Source organism: Perna viridis, chromosome 10, assembly GCF_037379345.1.
Source record: "Perna viridis isolate PV_CMFRI_1.1 ecotype Kerala chromosome 10, ASM3737934v1, whole genome shotgun sequence".
Classification (NCBI taxonomy): Eukaryota; Metazoa; Mollusca; class Bivalvia; order Mytilida; family Mytilidae; genus Perna; species Perna viridis.
The window spans coordinates 22257395-22273950 of record NC_142454.1 but is presented as its reverse complement, the minus strand read 5'-3'; the positions used below and the strand labels follow the sequence as shown (position 1 = coordinate 22273950).

General features: G+C 33.4%; 1 protein-coding gene across 3 annotated transcripts in view; it reads left to right on the top strand.

Annotated features, from left to right (window-relative positions):
• The window catches only part of LOC148604984 (glutamate receptor 1-like), a 47092-nt gene that overhangs the window by 25591 nt on the left and 4945 nt on the right, over positions 1–16556 (top strand). For 2 of the 3 annotated variants that reach the window (XM_088550813.1, XM_088550815.1), the window contains 9 exons: positions 1155–1397; positions 3630–3808; positions 7293–7346; positions 8025–8255; positions 9239–9349; positions 11956–11988; positions 13768–13842; positions 15539–15670; positions 16197–16400. In XM_088550813.1, the coding sequence (XP_088406939.1) occupies positions 1155–1397; positions 3630–3808; positions 7293–7346; positions 8025–8255; positions 9239–9349; positions 11956–11988; positions 13768–13842; positions 15539–15670; positions 16197–16400 (1262 nt within the window). The remainder of the gene's footprint in view (positions 1–1154; positions 1398–3629; positions 3809–7292; positions 7347–8024; positions 8256–9238; positions 9350–11955; positions 11989–13767; positions 13843–15538; positions 15671–16196; positions 16401–16556) is intronic. The other variant, XM_088550814.1, reaches the window with a different exon arrangement.

The window sequence follows — 16556 nt, the reverse complement described above, 5'->3', positions numbered from 1 at the left end:
AGTTTACCTATCCTTTCTTGTCCTTATCGGTTTTCGTCTCTTTTTTCAATAACTTGCCAAACATAAGAAAATTGTATCAATGCAATGCTCGGTTTGTCGTGCCGAACTCATATTGTGCCTTTATATCTATCTAACCAAATTGTCTAAATAGTTTATTTACTTTTGTTCCTTTGTATAACTTTGGTTATCTGTTATATATGTGTGCTTTCTCTGTACTGTATTTGTTCCCCTAATTTCCGCTAGAATCTTGGTTCCCTTGATTACTCTTCCATTGAAATATATTCTGTTCGCAAGACACCTTATTTACGCATACCCAACAGGAATTTAAATACTTCGTGATTTGTATTTGGATTATATACTGAAATAAAGTAACTCATATTATTGGGATGGAGATTGATTTGCGTTATGATAAAATTAACGATTCATTGCAATATAGTGATGTGATGTTTTAATCATTTGTTACGATCTAGTGGTCCAGAAATATTCTGTATAGATTTTATCTATTTGATAATCAGAATTATGAAATACAAACAACATTAATGTCACACAACCATTTACATCAATTATTTAATGGAATTAAACGATTGTTTATAATCATATAAAATAAAATTCTTCATTATGAATGAAAAATCACTCCCATAAGATGGACTAGTTGCTGTTCAAAAGCTTACAGAAGTTAAACGGATTGTGTCTGTAGCACGTTAAACGTCTTAACTTTCGTCATCATGTTGGCAGATCTACGGCCGCCAACATGAACCAATGCACTTTTCTCGTACCTAACAGATTAAGATATTATAAACTTGATCGAATCCATGAAAATTCAATGATGAATATATTTGAATATTTTTAAGGAGGTAGACCTAGGGTAACGGAAACAATTCCTAAAATCAGTGATATGTTTGCATCATATTCCTTTTAAAATAAGCCTATCAATCTTGTATTTGAAATAGAATGAAATCAATCCAAGTTACTTTGATTCTTTTATGAAATCGATGTACAATGCTTTACACAAACGTTCCAATGATTTGAAATGGTTATGTCCCTTACCCTAGGTCAACCTCCCAAAGACCTAAGCTGTAGAGATATCTCTTCCTATTACTGTATTTGCACTTTCTTTATATTGTTTATAATCTATTAATATTGTAATATTTCAGCCATGGACATGTTACTGAATAATAACATACATTTGATTGTTGGACCATATGAAGATTATGTTGCACTTGTCTCAGAAAAATTAGAAATTCCATATTTGGCGACATCTGAAGATGAGCATGATAGGCGTCTGAAATCAACATTCCAGGTTTTGCCGGTGTTAGATGGTTTTAGTTCATCAATGCTAGATTTGATTGGGCATTATAAATGGGATAAAGTTAGCCTGTTCTTTGATGACGATCGAGGTAAGGCCAACAGAAAATATGTCTGTTGAAGGTTACTCTACATACGAAGTGAAAGTAACCTTTACATGAAATTAAAATTGAAAAATATAGTTTATAAACATAGAAAAAATCAACAGAAATTATTTAAAGGTTCCAGATTCGGTAAGCTGGATATTTTTGTTTTGTTTTAAACGGACAAATGTTTTTTTTATTGTCGCTAAACTATCTTTTGTCAGTTGAGCACTGTTTAAGTAAACTAAGACATCCTCCCACAAGTGTCTGTAAAAAAAATAAATCATTTTATCTATCTACCTACCTTATTTTATTATATCCAATATAATCTTAAACGAACATGTTTTTTGTTCTTGGTCTAAGAATAAATGAATACCTACAAACAAAACCTTGCTTTATTTTCCTGTTACTGGTACAGATCTTAAGGAGGTAGACCTAGGGTAAGGGACACAACTCTTAAAAATCATTGGAACGTTTGTATTCAGCATTTTACACCAATCTCATGTAAGCATCAAATTAACTTCACTCTGTTTCAAATGAAAGCTTGAAAGGCTTTGGTGAAATTGATTATGATACAAACATATCACTGATTTCAAAAGTAATATCCCTTACCTTAGGTCTACCTCCTTAAATGGTTTTAACTTCCTATATATTCACATTCCCAACTGTTTCCCATTCTCCATCAAATGCCCATTACATTTTTATTTTTTTAATTTTATTTTAAGCATTATTCTAATACTTTTACATTTAACAAATAATGTTTAATCAGATTTACAAAAAATTTGAATTTGAATTCTCCAAATCTAAAATTGCTACCACCCCTCTCCATCGCCCCCTACATAATCCTAACTCAACATCTCCGCTACCCATATCCCAGGTTATTGAAATTATACCCATACGAGTACTGATTCCACTTGTTTTTTTTTCACCACAGTTTCAGCGCTTGAAAATATAGTTACATTTTATTGAAGCTACAGTGTTTATAGGAACAGTTCTATGTTACAATTTCTTGTAATAAAATACAGTAAATAAAATATATTAAAACGAACTGCAGATGTAAAATTGAGTTTAACTGACTCGTTCGGACATAATATTCAAGTCTTAATCTAGTTTAACAATTATTTTAAAAGAGGCACTCCATCAATAACATGGTAAAACTACGTTAACCTTAAATGCAGGAAAATATCTATCAAATGGAAATTATGACATTATTACATAATTCCATTTCATTTCTTTACATAGATTAAGTTCATTTATTCCTTCTTTAATTATCTGGAAATTCATATAACTGCTGTAGATTTCAAAATGATGATATTGATTTTATGATTTAAGTAGCAGTCTTAGTAAGAATCATGCAAAATTGGAAAAATGTGATACACCCCAAAAAAGGCTACATATTTTTATTTTTGTAATTATGTTGTTTGATGGGTCTATATTATGAAATGTGTAATTATTCATTCAAATCTACCTGCTCTTAGGAGATAATAAACATTGAAAATCCAATAGATTCTATTGTATTTGAGTGTCATTTACAGAGTTATCTCCCTTACTTTTGAATTCTACAGTGCATTTTTGATCTCCTATAAGCACGGGTTATATGAATAACCAAATGTTAATTTCTGTTTACTAAAGCAATTTAAACAAAATATCAAAAATAAAAATATGTAGGCTTTCCAACCATTTATCACATTTTGCATGATTCTTAGCTGGAGTGCTACCTAAAAAAACAAGCGATAATTGGAATATATGAAGATCAAAAGTTTCCTTGTTCGTTATGAATACGAGACATTTGCAAAACTTTTTATTCAGCTACACGTTGTGTATAATTTAAACACAGCAATTTAATGAAGCGACTTATTGTATTTGATCTTTAATGTCGTGATCCTGACACACTCACATGGAAACCACAAACATTGTTTCTCAATGGGTAAAACATTTTTAAAACACTCTGTGCGTATTTCAAGAAAAACAAAACATAGTTACAATTGACCTTGCAGTAATTCCAGGTTTTGTTGAATAAAGTTTTTTTATTTATTTGAGTCCATTTGTGTACAGGTTAAAGTATTTTTCTTCTTTTGTTTTGTTTCTTCGGCTATTTAGTGTCGTATTTCGCTCATTGACACATAAGTGTCCATTTACTCGAGTATGCTTAGTTTTACTGTTCGTATGTGGCAGCATAAAACAAATAAGTTCAACCGCAGCCTTTTGTGAAGCAGAATATCGTTAACTACGCTTTTTCAGGAATAGCCATGTTAGAAAAGATACTGACTAACCACGACTTGATGGTGAAGTCTTGGAGAATAGACCCTGAAGGATCTGTTGAACAAATCAGAGACCATCTTGTGCATATGAGGATCGCCTTTGTACAGAAAAGCATCATATTCTGTAACAGAGCCAACACTTTTAATATATTAGATGAGGTAAATTTATATGATTATCATCCTAGAAACTGCAATATCTGTGACCGTGCTGTCCGTCCATCCATCTGCAGTTTATATTCCAATTTCTTACGAAATGTGGTGAAACTAGCGCTCATTATTTATAAAATGATGCCATTGTGCGCCTTTTATTATGCATTTCCATCTGATCAAGTTTAAGACATCCGGTTGCAGAACGTTAACTTTTTGACTTTGTCATTCGTCAACCAAGGTGGGACCTTCATCTATACATTACTTCTCTGAAACCGCTTAGTAACATTCAACGAAACATTCTTTATATTCTTTATATGATGCTATTGCGCTCACTTTTTTCATTTCCATCTGGTTTGCTTTTGGAGTTTCCTTTATGGCAATAATAATCACATTTTTGCAACTTATAGGTTCTTAATTCATGTAATTGTTCAAGTTTATGTTACATGGTAAAGTTATACGTTTAAAAATGTTTTACGAAATAAATGTATCCGGATTCCAATGTTCGTTTCTAGTGAAATAAGCAAAGTTTTGAAAATATACTGTACGTCTCTATATTGAATAAGTTGACAAGATTTAGTACAATTTTGCTTTTAAGATTAAAGGTGCTAACAAAAGATACAATTCACTGCGATCAATATATCTAAGTGTTTTGTCAGTAATACAACAAATCTTCATCAGATATGTCATTCTAAGCACAAGAACAAATTGTTTTATTTCTAATTAATCACACGGAAGACTATAGATTGCCTAATTAACATAGTAACAAGGGCAGCCTTAGCATTTAAATGTATTTTATTGCGCCTTAGACAAATCCATAATGTACAATCTATTTCACAAATTAAGTTTGAGCCTCTGAATTTACAAAGTTGAGTACTGTAATTGGAAGAAATGGGTTTTGGGCTTTTATTTGCCACATGGTTCTTTCCCTGCTTACTCTACTGGTTCAGTTATATTTAATACTCAGGCAGAGTTTCTGTTTAATGTCAACCAAGTACGCTTTACTAATCTCTAAACACAGATAGATTTGTATCAAGCCTATTTTTCAAAACATATGGATAGCACTCCTACGCCAAGATATATAGAGTCATCCAATCATTGTTATATTAGCGTCAGTAATGAACCGATCCTTTGAGAACATCGTTTTTTAATATTTAAATAGATTACGTTCACATGCATGTGACTAAGGCGTCATATATTTTATATAAATAAATGAATAACAGTTGGATTTTCACTTTCCTAGTTTTTTTAACAAAATATTAGCGATGAACTAGTTGCTTTTCTATACCATGTATACATTCAATTCTAAGGTGGTTTGTAATGTTTTGAAATATTACATCTAATTGCAATAATTATAATCATATAAGATCCAACATATCATAACGCAACATAAACGTCCCTCAGCATGACTATATATTTTCTAGCTGTCTCTAGTTTGATACAAGATTGCCCTACCCAAATCGATATAACCAGATCTAATTGACGACATCTTTAACCATTCTTCAGATTTCTCCGCTGTGCAATTTATTTACACCTATAAAGCATTCAATTAACAACGAAGATAAATGAAGTTAATTTCATTTGGCATTAACGTTCAGCTTGACGATGATTTCATTTGAAGAATGGCAATAGAAAACTTTGTTCTCTCGACTGCCATGGTAGAGAGATATGTCGCTATTTATTGTATCAAAAGACTGCTGTAGTCAATCAGTGGCGGATCCAAAGATGTTTTAAAGGATAGGAATAAGGATAGAAAGATCCAGATCCGAAGATTATTTGTAAACATGGAGTATTCAAAACGAAAACTATCGAAATAGAAAGCAAAATCCATCAGAGAGAGATTCTAACGTGTTATACATCAAGCCTTAGTGTTTTATGTTTTTTGAAATTTGCAATATTGTAAAATTTTGATAAATATAATAAATAAATCTAATATATTTCGGGGACAGAAAAGTCTGACTACTGAGTTGATGAATACCCTCAGGGGCCTTTGGTCCAAAATCAGTGGCATCGACCCAGTGGTTATTAAATAAAAAAAAATACCACTCATGTATACAATATATCGCAAAATTCGCAACATGCATATTTAAAAAAAATGCACAATTCAAATTGTAAAGACCGAAACATTCACCAAAACTCTTTTGTTCAGTCAATGCAGATGTCTTCAGGAAAATAACTTAAAATGCATTTACTGTTATATTGCTTAGTGCAGGAAAACAGATATTTTATATACTTGTAATTCATTTATAAAGCAGTAAAATTGATTTGTTCATGTACATTGCAGCTTTGAATAGATGTCAGATGTTACAGTGGTAGCGATAAAATATTGACCTCTAACCTTTTAAAGATATATTCAGAAATGACAACATGCAGTTCATAGAACTGACATCATGTTTAAGGATGTGCATGAATAATTTAAAGTACGAGGTAACATCTGGTAGTCATGAATATGATACCATAAATTGACACCATGTTACAGTACTTAAAATATTTCAAAGTATTGACACTTTGTAACAGCACAAACAAAATACTGTAACACTGACAACATGTCACGGTACTAATGATGTTATACATGATAGACAAAATATAACACCTTGAACAGCATGGTACAGTACAGATAACACCTTAAATCACTTGGAGACGGTTTCAATAATGACAAAAAATAGAGCACTTACAACACATTACAGAACTGACACCAAATTGCAGTACTGGCTATTTTCTATGATGCAGACATGTTGCATTTCTGACAAGTACCAGTACTGACACCATATTACAGTACTGGCAATTTTCTACAATGCAGACATGTTACATTTCTGACAAGTACTGACAGTACTGACAATTTTCTACAAATTGAATGCAGACATGTTACATTTCTGACAAGTACCAGTACTGACACCATGTAACAGTATTGACAATGAGCTACAGATTTCAACATTTCTGACAACGTATAACTGTTTTGTCACTGTACTGACATGTTACAGTACATACACCATGTTACAATACTACATATGTACAACAGTTACCCTATAGTACTGTTAACATGATACAGTATTGATAACATACTACAGTGCTGACAATTAAAATACTGACAACATGTAAACAGCACTGACAACATATTCTAATGACAATGTTGTAGAACTGACATGATATTATTGAACTGACCTCTGAATATAATACTGCCATATTTGAATACTAATATGTTTAGAACTCACGTTGTTTTTTTTCATATAAAGTACTGAACAACAAAACATGTTATAAAACTGACTTCATATTATTATACTGCCCACGTGACATAGTATACTAGTATATAATAATTCCATTTTTAAGTACTAACAAATGTACAGTATTACACTGACAACATGCAATAATACTGATCACATGCTACATGTACATGTATTTTACTGACAACAAATGTTATCTCACTATGAACATGCTATGTAACTAACAATATCTAAGTTTTGTCACACTACTCAACTCATTTTTTTTTAAATTTTAGGCACGGAATTTAGCTATGATGTCTGTGCCGTATGAATGGTTTTTCTATGATCCGGTATGTATTGTTTAATACAAATATATGGGAACCGCTTTTACTTCTTTCGGAAATGGTGAAAATCGTTAATCTTAAATGTAGAATCGTACAAGTTAAGGGAGAGAATGATTTGACAAGTTTGTTTATGTCCATGTTCTCAGTTTACAGGAAACAGTCAATCTCTTACATGTTCACTGGTACCAGTATTTTGTTTGCACAGTCACGCAGTTTGAGACTATAAGGAAATATTATTTTATCAAAATTACATGACGAGTTTGAATTCCTTTGAAATTAAAACTATTGCTTTGCATTGTAAAGCATTGAAAACGTATCAAATCCAAAACTAAACACTATTTGCTATTCGTTAAAAAAATATTTTGTCATACATGTAGTAAAGTAAATGGCATTTACTATTTACTTTACAAACATATGAAAACTTAGAACCTTGACAGATAGCATTTATTATTGAAAGTTAATTCTCAAAATAGATCGGATTTCTAAGTCTCTAAAACGCAAAGCCTATAAAAAATGTACTTGTAGATAAAAATTATGCAGCTTGAACATTAACCGGATTCGCTTATTCATTCATAAAAATATGAACCATTAAGCAGAATTCTTTATGTAGTAATTACACACACAAATCGTGATTCGTAGACGTAATAGCAGAAAAACGCCATGAATTTTCAATTTTATTTTCAGGGTTTTCAACTTGTTGACGTATTTAACAATTTTGAAGACATTACATTTAACTATACTGTATTCAGCCTGTTAGAATTCAACAGCAAACTTCGTGGAACAACTGACCCAGAGGAGAAACTTAATGTAGCGTTAGCTAGCGATGTCTTGAAAATAATCAACCAAACTGTACCGAAATTAGAAAATTACACGGATGCAGGAATAAGGAAAGATTTTATTACGAACATAAAGCAGGTTCGTTTAAGACAATTGTTGTAATGGCTGCACTAGTCGAATCTTAATGGGCTGAAGTGACGTAGTAGTCAATTTCACTAGGGTGATTGCACTCGTTATGATTTGTTTATGCAAATGCTCGGTCTTGGATATAAATTTTTAAACTAATACAACTAGTTGCACATGGTAATATTAAAAAAATAGCTTGCTTACCTCATGCACACATACATGTATGGACTCAAGCGGATCAAAGCCACCCTTTCGAAGGCCATTCAGCTCCCGTTTTTAAAAAATTCGGACCAGCCACTGAGGAGCCTAGAACTACATTGAACCATAGCATGGGATTCACACACTAACATGTAATTGACTCAATGATTTTACATGTACATGTAGACCTCGGGAATCAAGTATAATATTTCCACTATAACACCCGGTCTAAAATAACTTTAATATATGTAGATACAGTAACATGCAAACAGATGAGATGAGTTCTCACCTCTCACATACTGTCCTAGAACTGTCAGAGTCAGAAGAATAGTTCTATGACACATTTAGAACAGTTCGCGGACAGTTCTAGAGCCAGCTCTTCGTACAATTCTAGCAGAACCGGCTCTACTTGTAGAACTGTCAGAAGAACTGGCTGTAGTAACAGAACTGTCAGAACAACTGGCTGTAGTAACAGAACTGTCAGAACAACTAGCTGTAGTAGCAGAACTGTCAGAACAACTGGATGTAGTAACAGAACTGTCAGAACAACTGGCTGTAGTAACAGAACTGTCAGAACAACTGGCTCTAGAACTGTTCTATGACACCTTTAGAACTGTTCTAGAGCCCGCTATTCTGACAGTTCCATTGACCCCATCTGTATGTTTTAAATATCTTGATACACTGCTTATGCCATTTTAGTTAACGCTTCCAAAGATTAATCAAATGCGTGTATTTACTTTAAATACAATGTACCAATATATTCACAAAACAGGTAATAATTTGGATTAACATTTCAGGAAACATTTGAAGGAAACACTGGACACATAGACTTTGATGAACGTGGTCGACGATTCAACTATACGATCCTGCTGACAGAAGTGTCGGTCATCAAAAACAGACTCAAAGAGGTAATTTGATTCTTGTAATTGAGGCAAATATGCAATAGCTTACCCTACCTGGTCCATGCTCCCAGTTTTTAGTGGAGCTCGAGTTGCTCATTTGCTTTTGTTACTTTGTATGTATGATTTTAGTTCCTTCATAATCTTTGTTGTGTATGTCTGTTTTCCATGTCTGGTCTTTGTCCATGGATTACATTCTTTTGATTACCGCTATAACCTTGGTTCCCTTGATTACTCTTCCAAGAGCAAAAGTTATCTCCTGGCTTACCCTTTACTAATATTTAAGATTGAGTTAAACCAAACTATGCTTGTACTATTGCTATAACACCACATTTACACGGGATGCTTCTAATTCTGTTATTTTTGCACATTTCGATTTGAATGCTTAAGCATGCTTTGAATTGTTCGTGTAGAAATTCTTTTTGTTCTATGAATGTTTTGATCTTCATAAAACGGTTAGTGGTATTGATCAACGCATAATCATATTTTTACTTACAAAACCTCTGTACACATTGCCATTACACGACGTAATTGTAATTCATCTACAAATGTATACTTTTATGACCTTGTCTTAATCGACACAACATACTAAGTGAATCGTGCATGTCATTGTTTTTTGCTATGATCTATTACCCTCTCTATTTGGGGTCGGAACGCAAAAAAAACCGTATCGAATTTAGATTGTGCGTATTCAATCTACTGCTCAGAGGATATATTAGCTATTAGTAGTTCAAAGCTTTACACCTCTGCCACACTCAGTGTTTAATCAACCCTTTATTCAAATTGATACAGTACACCTGAAATTTGTAATGAGTAGTGCGCATTCCCTGTGATTTTTTTTTAACATCCTATAAGCAAGCGGAGTGATAATTTGTTAATCGGGAACAGGGCCGGTTCCAGACACTTTGAAAAGGCAGGGTGCCAGCCGAGGTTCCTCAGAAAAAGGGATGCTAGGACTTAATTTACCTTTTTTTGTCATTTTTACGCGTTAAAATGACAAATTTTCCAATAAAAAGGAATTGCCAACCAACGCCCTCCCCTTCTGGATCCGCCACTTGGGAAGCAGTTACAGGTTTGCATGCAGTTACCATATATTTCCATCCTTTCTGTCTAATACTTCCATTTTATTCCCGTAGATACAACGTACAAATCAAACATGTACATAACTTTAATGATATACGTAACTATTTATAACTTACAGTAGCGGGTCCAGGTGAGGGGTGCAGAAGGTTGGCACCCCTCCTGTTAATTGGAAAGTTTGCCATTTTCATGTGTAAAATTGACAAAGAGTAACCAAGGGAACCAAGATTCTAGCGGAAATCAAAAGAATATAATCTATGGACAAAGGCGAGACATGGGAAACAGACAAACGCAACAAAGAATATAATGCAACTAAAATAATACAAACAAAGCAACAAAAGTAAATGAGCAACTTGGACTCCACTAAAAACTGGGAGAATGGACCAAGTAGACCGGTAGGGTAAGCGTCCTCTGCTTTTCTAGAATCATCGGCTGAGTTGCTCATAAAATGTGAAGTCCGGGGTAGAAAAAAGGCAAATAATGTTCTAGCACCCATTTTTTCTGAGGAACCTCTGCTGGCATTCTTAAGTGACTGGATCAGCGTCTGACTTAGCTTAGAATCCTCATAATCTAACAGACTTATTAAATAACATGTGGTAATAAAATTTAATATGATGTTACATTCCCTATTTTCCCGTTTCCCCTTAAGCATTGAACACCTGTTTAATTATATATGATGCTCTTTCTGTAGCATTCATAATTTATTTTAAGTACACATTTAGGTATAAGTAAGGGCATTGCACATGTATATATATTTTTTATTTACAATGTATCTGCCTATAAATACCCCTAGAAAATGTATGCATACACGCTATGGAAAGCACGTGATCAACATGTTATCAAGGTCATACATGTACGACAAAGGTCATTTTAATGCAGGTTTTAAAGTTCTATGATTAGAGGGGCGCATGTCACCGATTTCCAGTGCGATTCTCAGGCTTCTGCGGGTCTAATTTGATGTGTTACCAATATCAATCACAGTTTTCTCTATTTCCAATTTTTCGTCCCATGCCTTGTCAATTTCAGGTTGGCCCATTCATATACCCCGCCTTAATATTGATTATGCACACATGGTCAGGCTTAGCTTTATTGTGTGCCAACCAACGCTGAGCATGAAATCATAGGAAGAGGAATCGGTCAAAATAGGCCTTACACAGTGTTAATTTTCAGAAAGTTTTTGTTTTGATATCTTCAAACTTTTGACGCAACGGAAGCTACATAACTATATTTTTAATTTCCACCTATAGTTTTGTTTGATATGGGGGGGGGGGGGGTGCCTGACTTCAATAGGTTTACGATACATTGGAAATGCATGGAACTTTTGAATGTTTAATTATGATTATTTTAGGACGTAGGGTTGATAAGCTATCCTATAGTTTCGATTCAGAAATATGTACTCTATCTATGCGCTCTCTGACTGCATTAAGGCAGTCAGAGAGCACATAGTTATTCATAGTTCTACGTTTAAACGCATTTCTATTATATCGAGAAATCAGTCTTAGTGTGTACAATATGTATACATTCTAAAATTGAAGGTTTTCAGAAGATATGGCTCCATTGATAGAAAGGTAAATTGTCTAGTACATAAGTACATATGCACGGTGTGTAATGTGTGTATCTATATAACCCATTTGTTACATGTACGAGTGTGCATAGCTACATGTATATAATAGTCAAAGCGTGCAAAAAGATCAAGTTAATAATGAGTGACATTTCCCTCCCTTATGTTTCATAATTAAACTTTTAGACCATCTGTCCAATTGTTCCTGCCATGCATGCGTTTAATCAATATGAAATTTTAGATCTTAGTTAGAGTACATGCATGCACGTAAATGTTGTATAAGAGAAACTGTTAAGAAAGATGGAAAGTCAACGAAATTACAGTTTGAAACCTATGTGAGTCATTTTTGATCGATACGTATTTTGAATTATTTATAAATATGTATTTTGGTATATAGTGTTGGCCTAAATTTCATTTGGTTTTTATTTTGGTTATTTCAGAATGTCCCTGCAGTCTACTGTCATTGTAATGTTCAGCTTGAAGTAATTAGTTCTCAAAAGTCTTTTGTTTGTTCTGTCACAACCAGTGCTATAGGTTGTAACCAGACACGCGTTGACTTGTTTTAGCACGCTCTGTCGACTTTTTTCTTGTTTTCACGTTTTGAATATTACTCACATCTATGACAGGGACCTTAATTCTAATTCTAATTATGGGTTCGAAACTTTGCTACAATGAAAGTGATATGTTTAAACCATTTTCTTCAAAAGGATGTACATGGGTGGTATCACCTACAATGTATACATATAGCAAATGTAGACGCAGAAGTCAAGGTATTGGTGGATATGCGCAATGCCATGTGCAGAGGATACATGTATATTTGCTATTGTCAAATCTGTTTTTTTACCACTGCCATATTCAGTACTTTCTCGGTATCTTTTGCAAATTATCATTGTACATAGTAAACAACTTCGCTGATTTACTATCAGTATAATTATACGTAGTGCTAGTTCCATTCGAATGTAAACTAGCGAAGTGATACGTAGTAAATCTAGAAGCGGTCATAGGTCTGCGGATGGGATTCGGGAAGGTTTATGAAAAGAATTTGTCCTACCTTTTCGTAAACGGACACATTTGTAAAAATGGAAATGTAACTGTCCATTGATATAATAACATAAGTATTTTAACCCTCACGTAGTCGCTTTGTTTTGCATTTTATCTTACATTTTATTTGGAATTTTCTTTTACTTCTAATTTCCAGATTACTTCATCGTTTAAATTCCGTTTTTAACGATAAAACCTGCTCTTTCCCTGTAGCACCTGTGATGTAGATTTTTTTACAGGTAATATAGGGAGAAATTGCGTGAAAAAAAATTTCTGCCATTTTTTCATACATGTAGTGCATTTCAACCTTTATAAACACTTTTATTGCTATTTCGGGGGGGGGTCTTGAGAAAAAATTCTTAAATAATGCAATAAAATCTCTGTGTCTCTTTTTTTATGTATTACACCTTGTACACATTTTGCCCGATTCTTAGACAGAGAAGTACTTAAGTTATTAAACTATGATATTAAACACTCCTTTATCACACAATTTATCTGTGTGTTTTATTTAGCATGAAAGTGCATTAATAACAAATGCAACGAGATACAGCATTAGTGCCATTTATTTATTTTTATTTATAAACGGAAGAAAAATAACTGTGAAATGTTGAATTGAACCGTAAAATCAAACAGATTCACGAATTACAAATCTTTGTTGTCCAAGCACATGGACTTAAAACGAATACTCAACTTTCTTTTTTGTATCTGCAAACTTAATTTGAAAAAAATGTTATATATTTTACAGCCACTTTTTGGTAACATAGATGACACGATAGAACCACATGAAAGGGAGAGAAACCTTGTTCCTGAACAGGTGCAGGTAAACAGTAACTTGTATACGTGTACAATATACATGTACATGTATCTATTATATTAGACATTGACCCTTGACATTTAGGTAGCATCTGTCTCGTGTGACCAGTTACATACTACGCTACGATTCCCATTTGTTGCGCAGAATTTCTCACGATTTTCTGCATGGTTTCAAATTGGATTCGGGGAAATGGAATTCGAAACGGTACCGTGTTCGGTTTGACGCTATACAGATACGATTGGTCAAGAAACGATGACATACGTTTTTATGGTATAATCTTGATCGAGTCAGAGAATTAGATTTGACACGATCATCAATGTACCGGTTCACTCGTATTCTAGATGATTGATTACACTAATTCTGCTACGTCTATTTATGCTGCGATCAGACACAATGGTGTGCAAACTCCTGCTATCTATCCTGCTCGTAATTAATTCATGTCAGTTTGTAAGAAAGGTCCATGAAAGAGCCAGGTAGAACATCGTAACATATCGTTGAACATATTAAGTGTGTTATGATCCGCTCTGTTACGATGCAATACGAGCCGATACGATTGTAACGATTGAAAAGTAATCGCCTTGATCATGAAAAAATAAAACATTTTGGAAGTGAAAAAAGTTTTATTTCCACAATGCGCACCAAAACTAATTTTAAGATCGCATATGATTTGACAAGATTACAAGGATGAGTGTATGTTGAAGATCGCTAATTTCAACAATTTCAATCGTAGTTTGAACTGTACAACATTTAGTAGGAAACTACTAGCATAATAGCGGAGACAACAAGAAAACTTTTGATTTGCATATTTTAATATTTTATGCTACTTAATGTATATAATCAATTATCCACTTTCCATAGAACACGTCAATACAAATCATTTAAGACGGTATAACTACATTGTCAATTTTAATCAGAATTAATGGTATAGTCTGTGATTTACCGTACTGAACTGTTTTATTGACACAACGGAAATTGCTGTGTCTTGGGTAAAAAATTGAGTATATATTAGTTTACGTAATATACAACTACGCATCACTTCCATAAAATAATAAGATCGGTAGTTTTAAGCAAAGAAGGACGGGCAAAATACATGTTGAAGATCTTGTACATGGAAGCTGATTGTTTTATGTAAAAATAAAATCAACAATGTTACATAAACTATTTAAGATAATTTACATGTAATATATAGCGGGAATAGGTATGGTGTATATGTAAGAGACTACAACCCCACCGGAATGAAAATATCAGCCCAAGGCCACCCACTGGTCTTAACGACGAGGTAATCTCATTCCACAGCGCAGGCTGTAGCTGGCCCAAAATCATTATTATGCACAGGTATAGCGAAAGAGTTGCCCGTATACACTCAAGTTACATAAAAAAATAAACTAAAGGTGAAAACATACAGAGGCCAGAAATTACTGACTTGGGACAGGACATTGGACTATATCTATATCTAATATAATTATATCGAACGAGCTCAAATAGCTTTTTTTTTTCAAATAGACGCTTTCCTGTTAACAGTGGTCGATTAGTATGCGTGACGTACATTTCTGTATACTCCCGCTAGATTCATATAAGTGTTGGGGTAGAATTTATCAAGATTCTCATCGAATTCTATGCAATTAACACAAACAGGTCTATACATTGTATCTGTCATTTGGTTCATGCATTTCATGATAATCCGATGCTTACTATGTTTTAGGTTGGAAGATGGATATCGCACACAGATGGATTATTTGAAAGTAGATTAGATATGGCTACAAATATCCTCCGTGGAAACCGAACAAACCCGTTCCCATTACGTGGAAGGACTGCTAGAGTTGTTATGATTCAGGTATACTTAACCTTTTAACCAACATGTATGATGGTTCAGATACAAAATTTGTAAAAAATCCGCTTTCAACTATATGTTCATGTACTGTGAGACGATTGCAAATAAAATAGATATATTTTCGGTGAAAATATTACATGTAACAACACGAACCAATAATGAATTGAACCGATTTCGTAAAAATGCATCCCGCCTACATGTAGGTGCTAGTTTTGAAGGCTGTGTTCTAAATTAGAAAAAAGGTCACCCATTAGAGATTACAACCTCATGTTTTCTAAAACAAATGAGTGTTGGTTTGTTAATTACTGAAGTTCTACGAATACAATACATAGGAAAGCACTAGAAACATCGAGTTAAAGGGCAATAACTCTTCGATAGGCCATAATTTAGTTTATTTTATTCTTTTTCAAAATCTGAGTTTTCCTATTTTGGTACGTATACAGAAAGATCCCTGTTTTTCTCTTAGACAATTATGATTTTAATATTACAAGTACGTTTGAAAATACTATATTATTCCATTTTTCATTAGGAGAGACCATTCACTATGTTCAAAAGAGACTATGAAAAATACAGTGGTAATGACCGGTTTGAGGGATATTCCGTGGACCTGATTCACGAAGTTGCCAAAATGCTGGATTTTAATTTTGAAATTTATCTTGTTCATGACGGAAATTTTGGAACGAAGATGCAAAATGGCCAATGGAATGGGATGATAGGAGAACTTCTAAAAGGAGTATGTATGCACGGAATTCGTTACCTTATAAACAATGCAAGAGTGCTAATGAAGTAGTAAAATGAATAATTTACATGAATTTCAAATCTGATCAGTTCGCAAAACCTTTACTTGCTTTTTTTTTCTTTTTAGAAATTAAAGACAGGAAAGACGAAA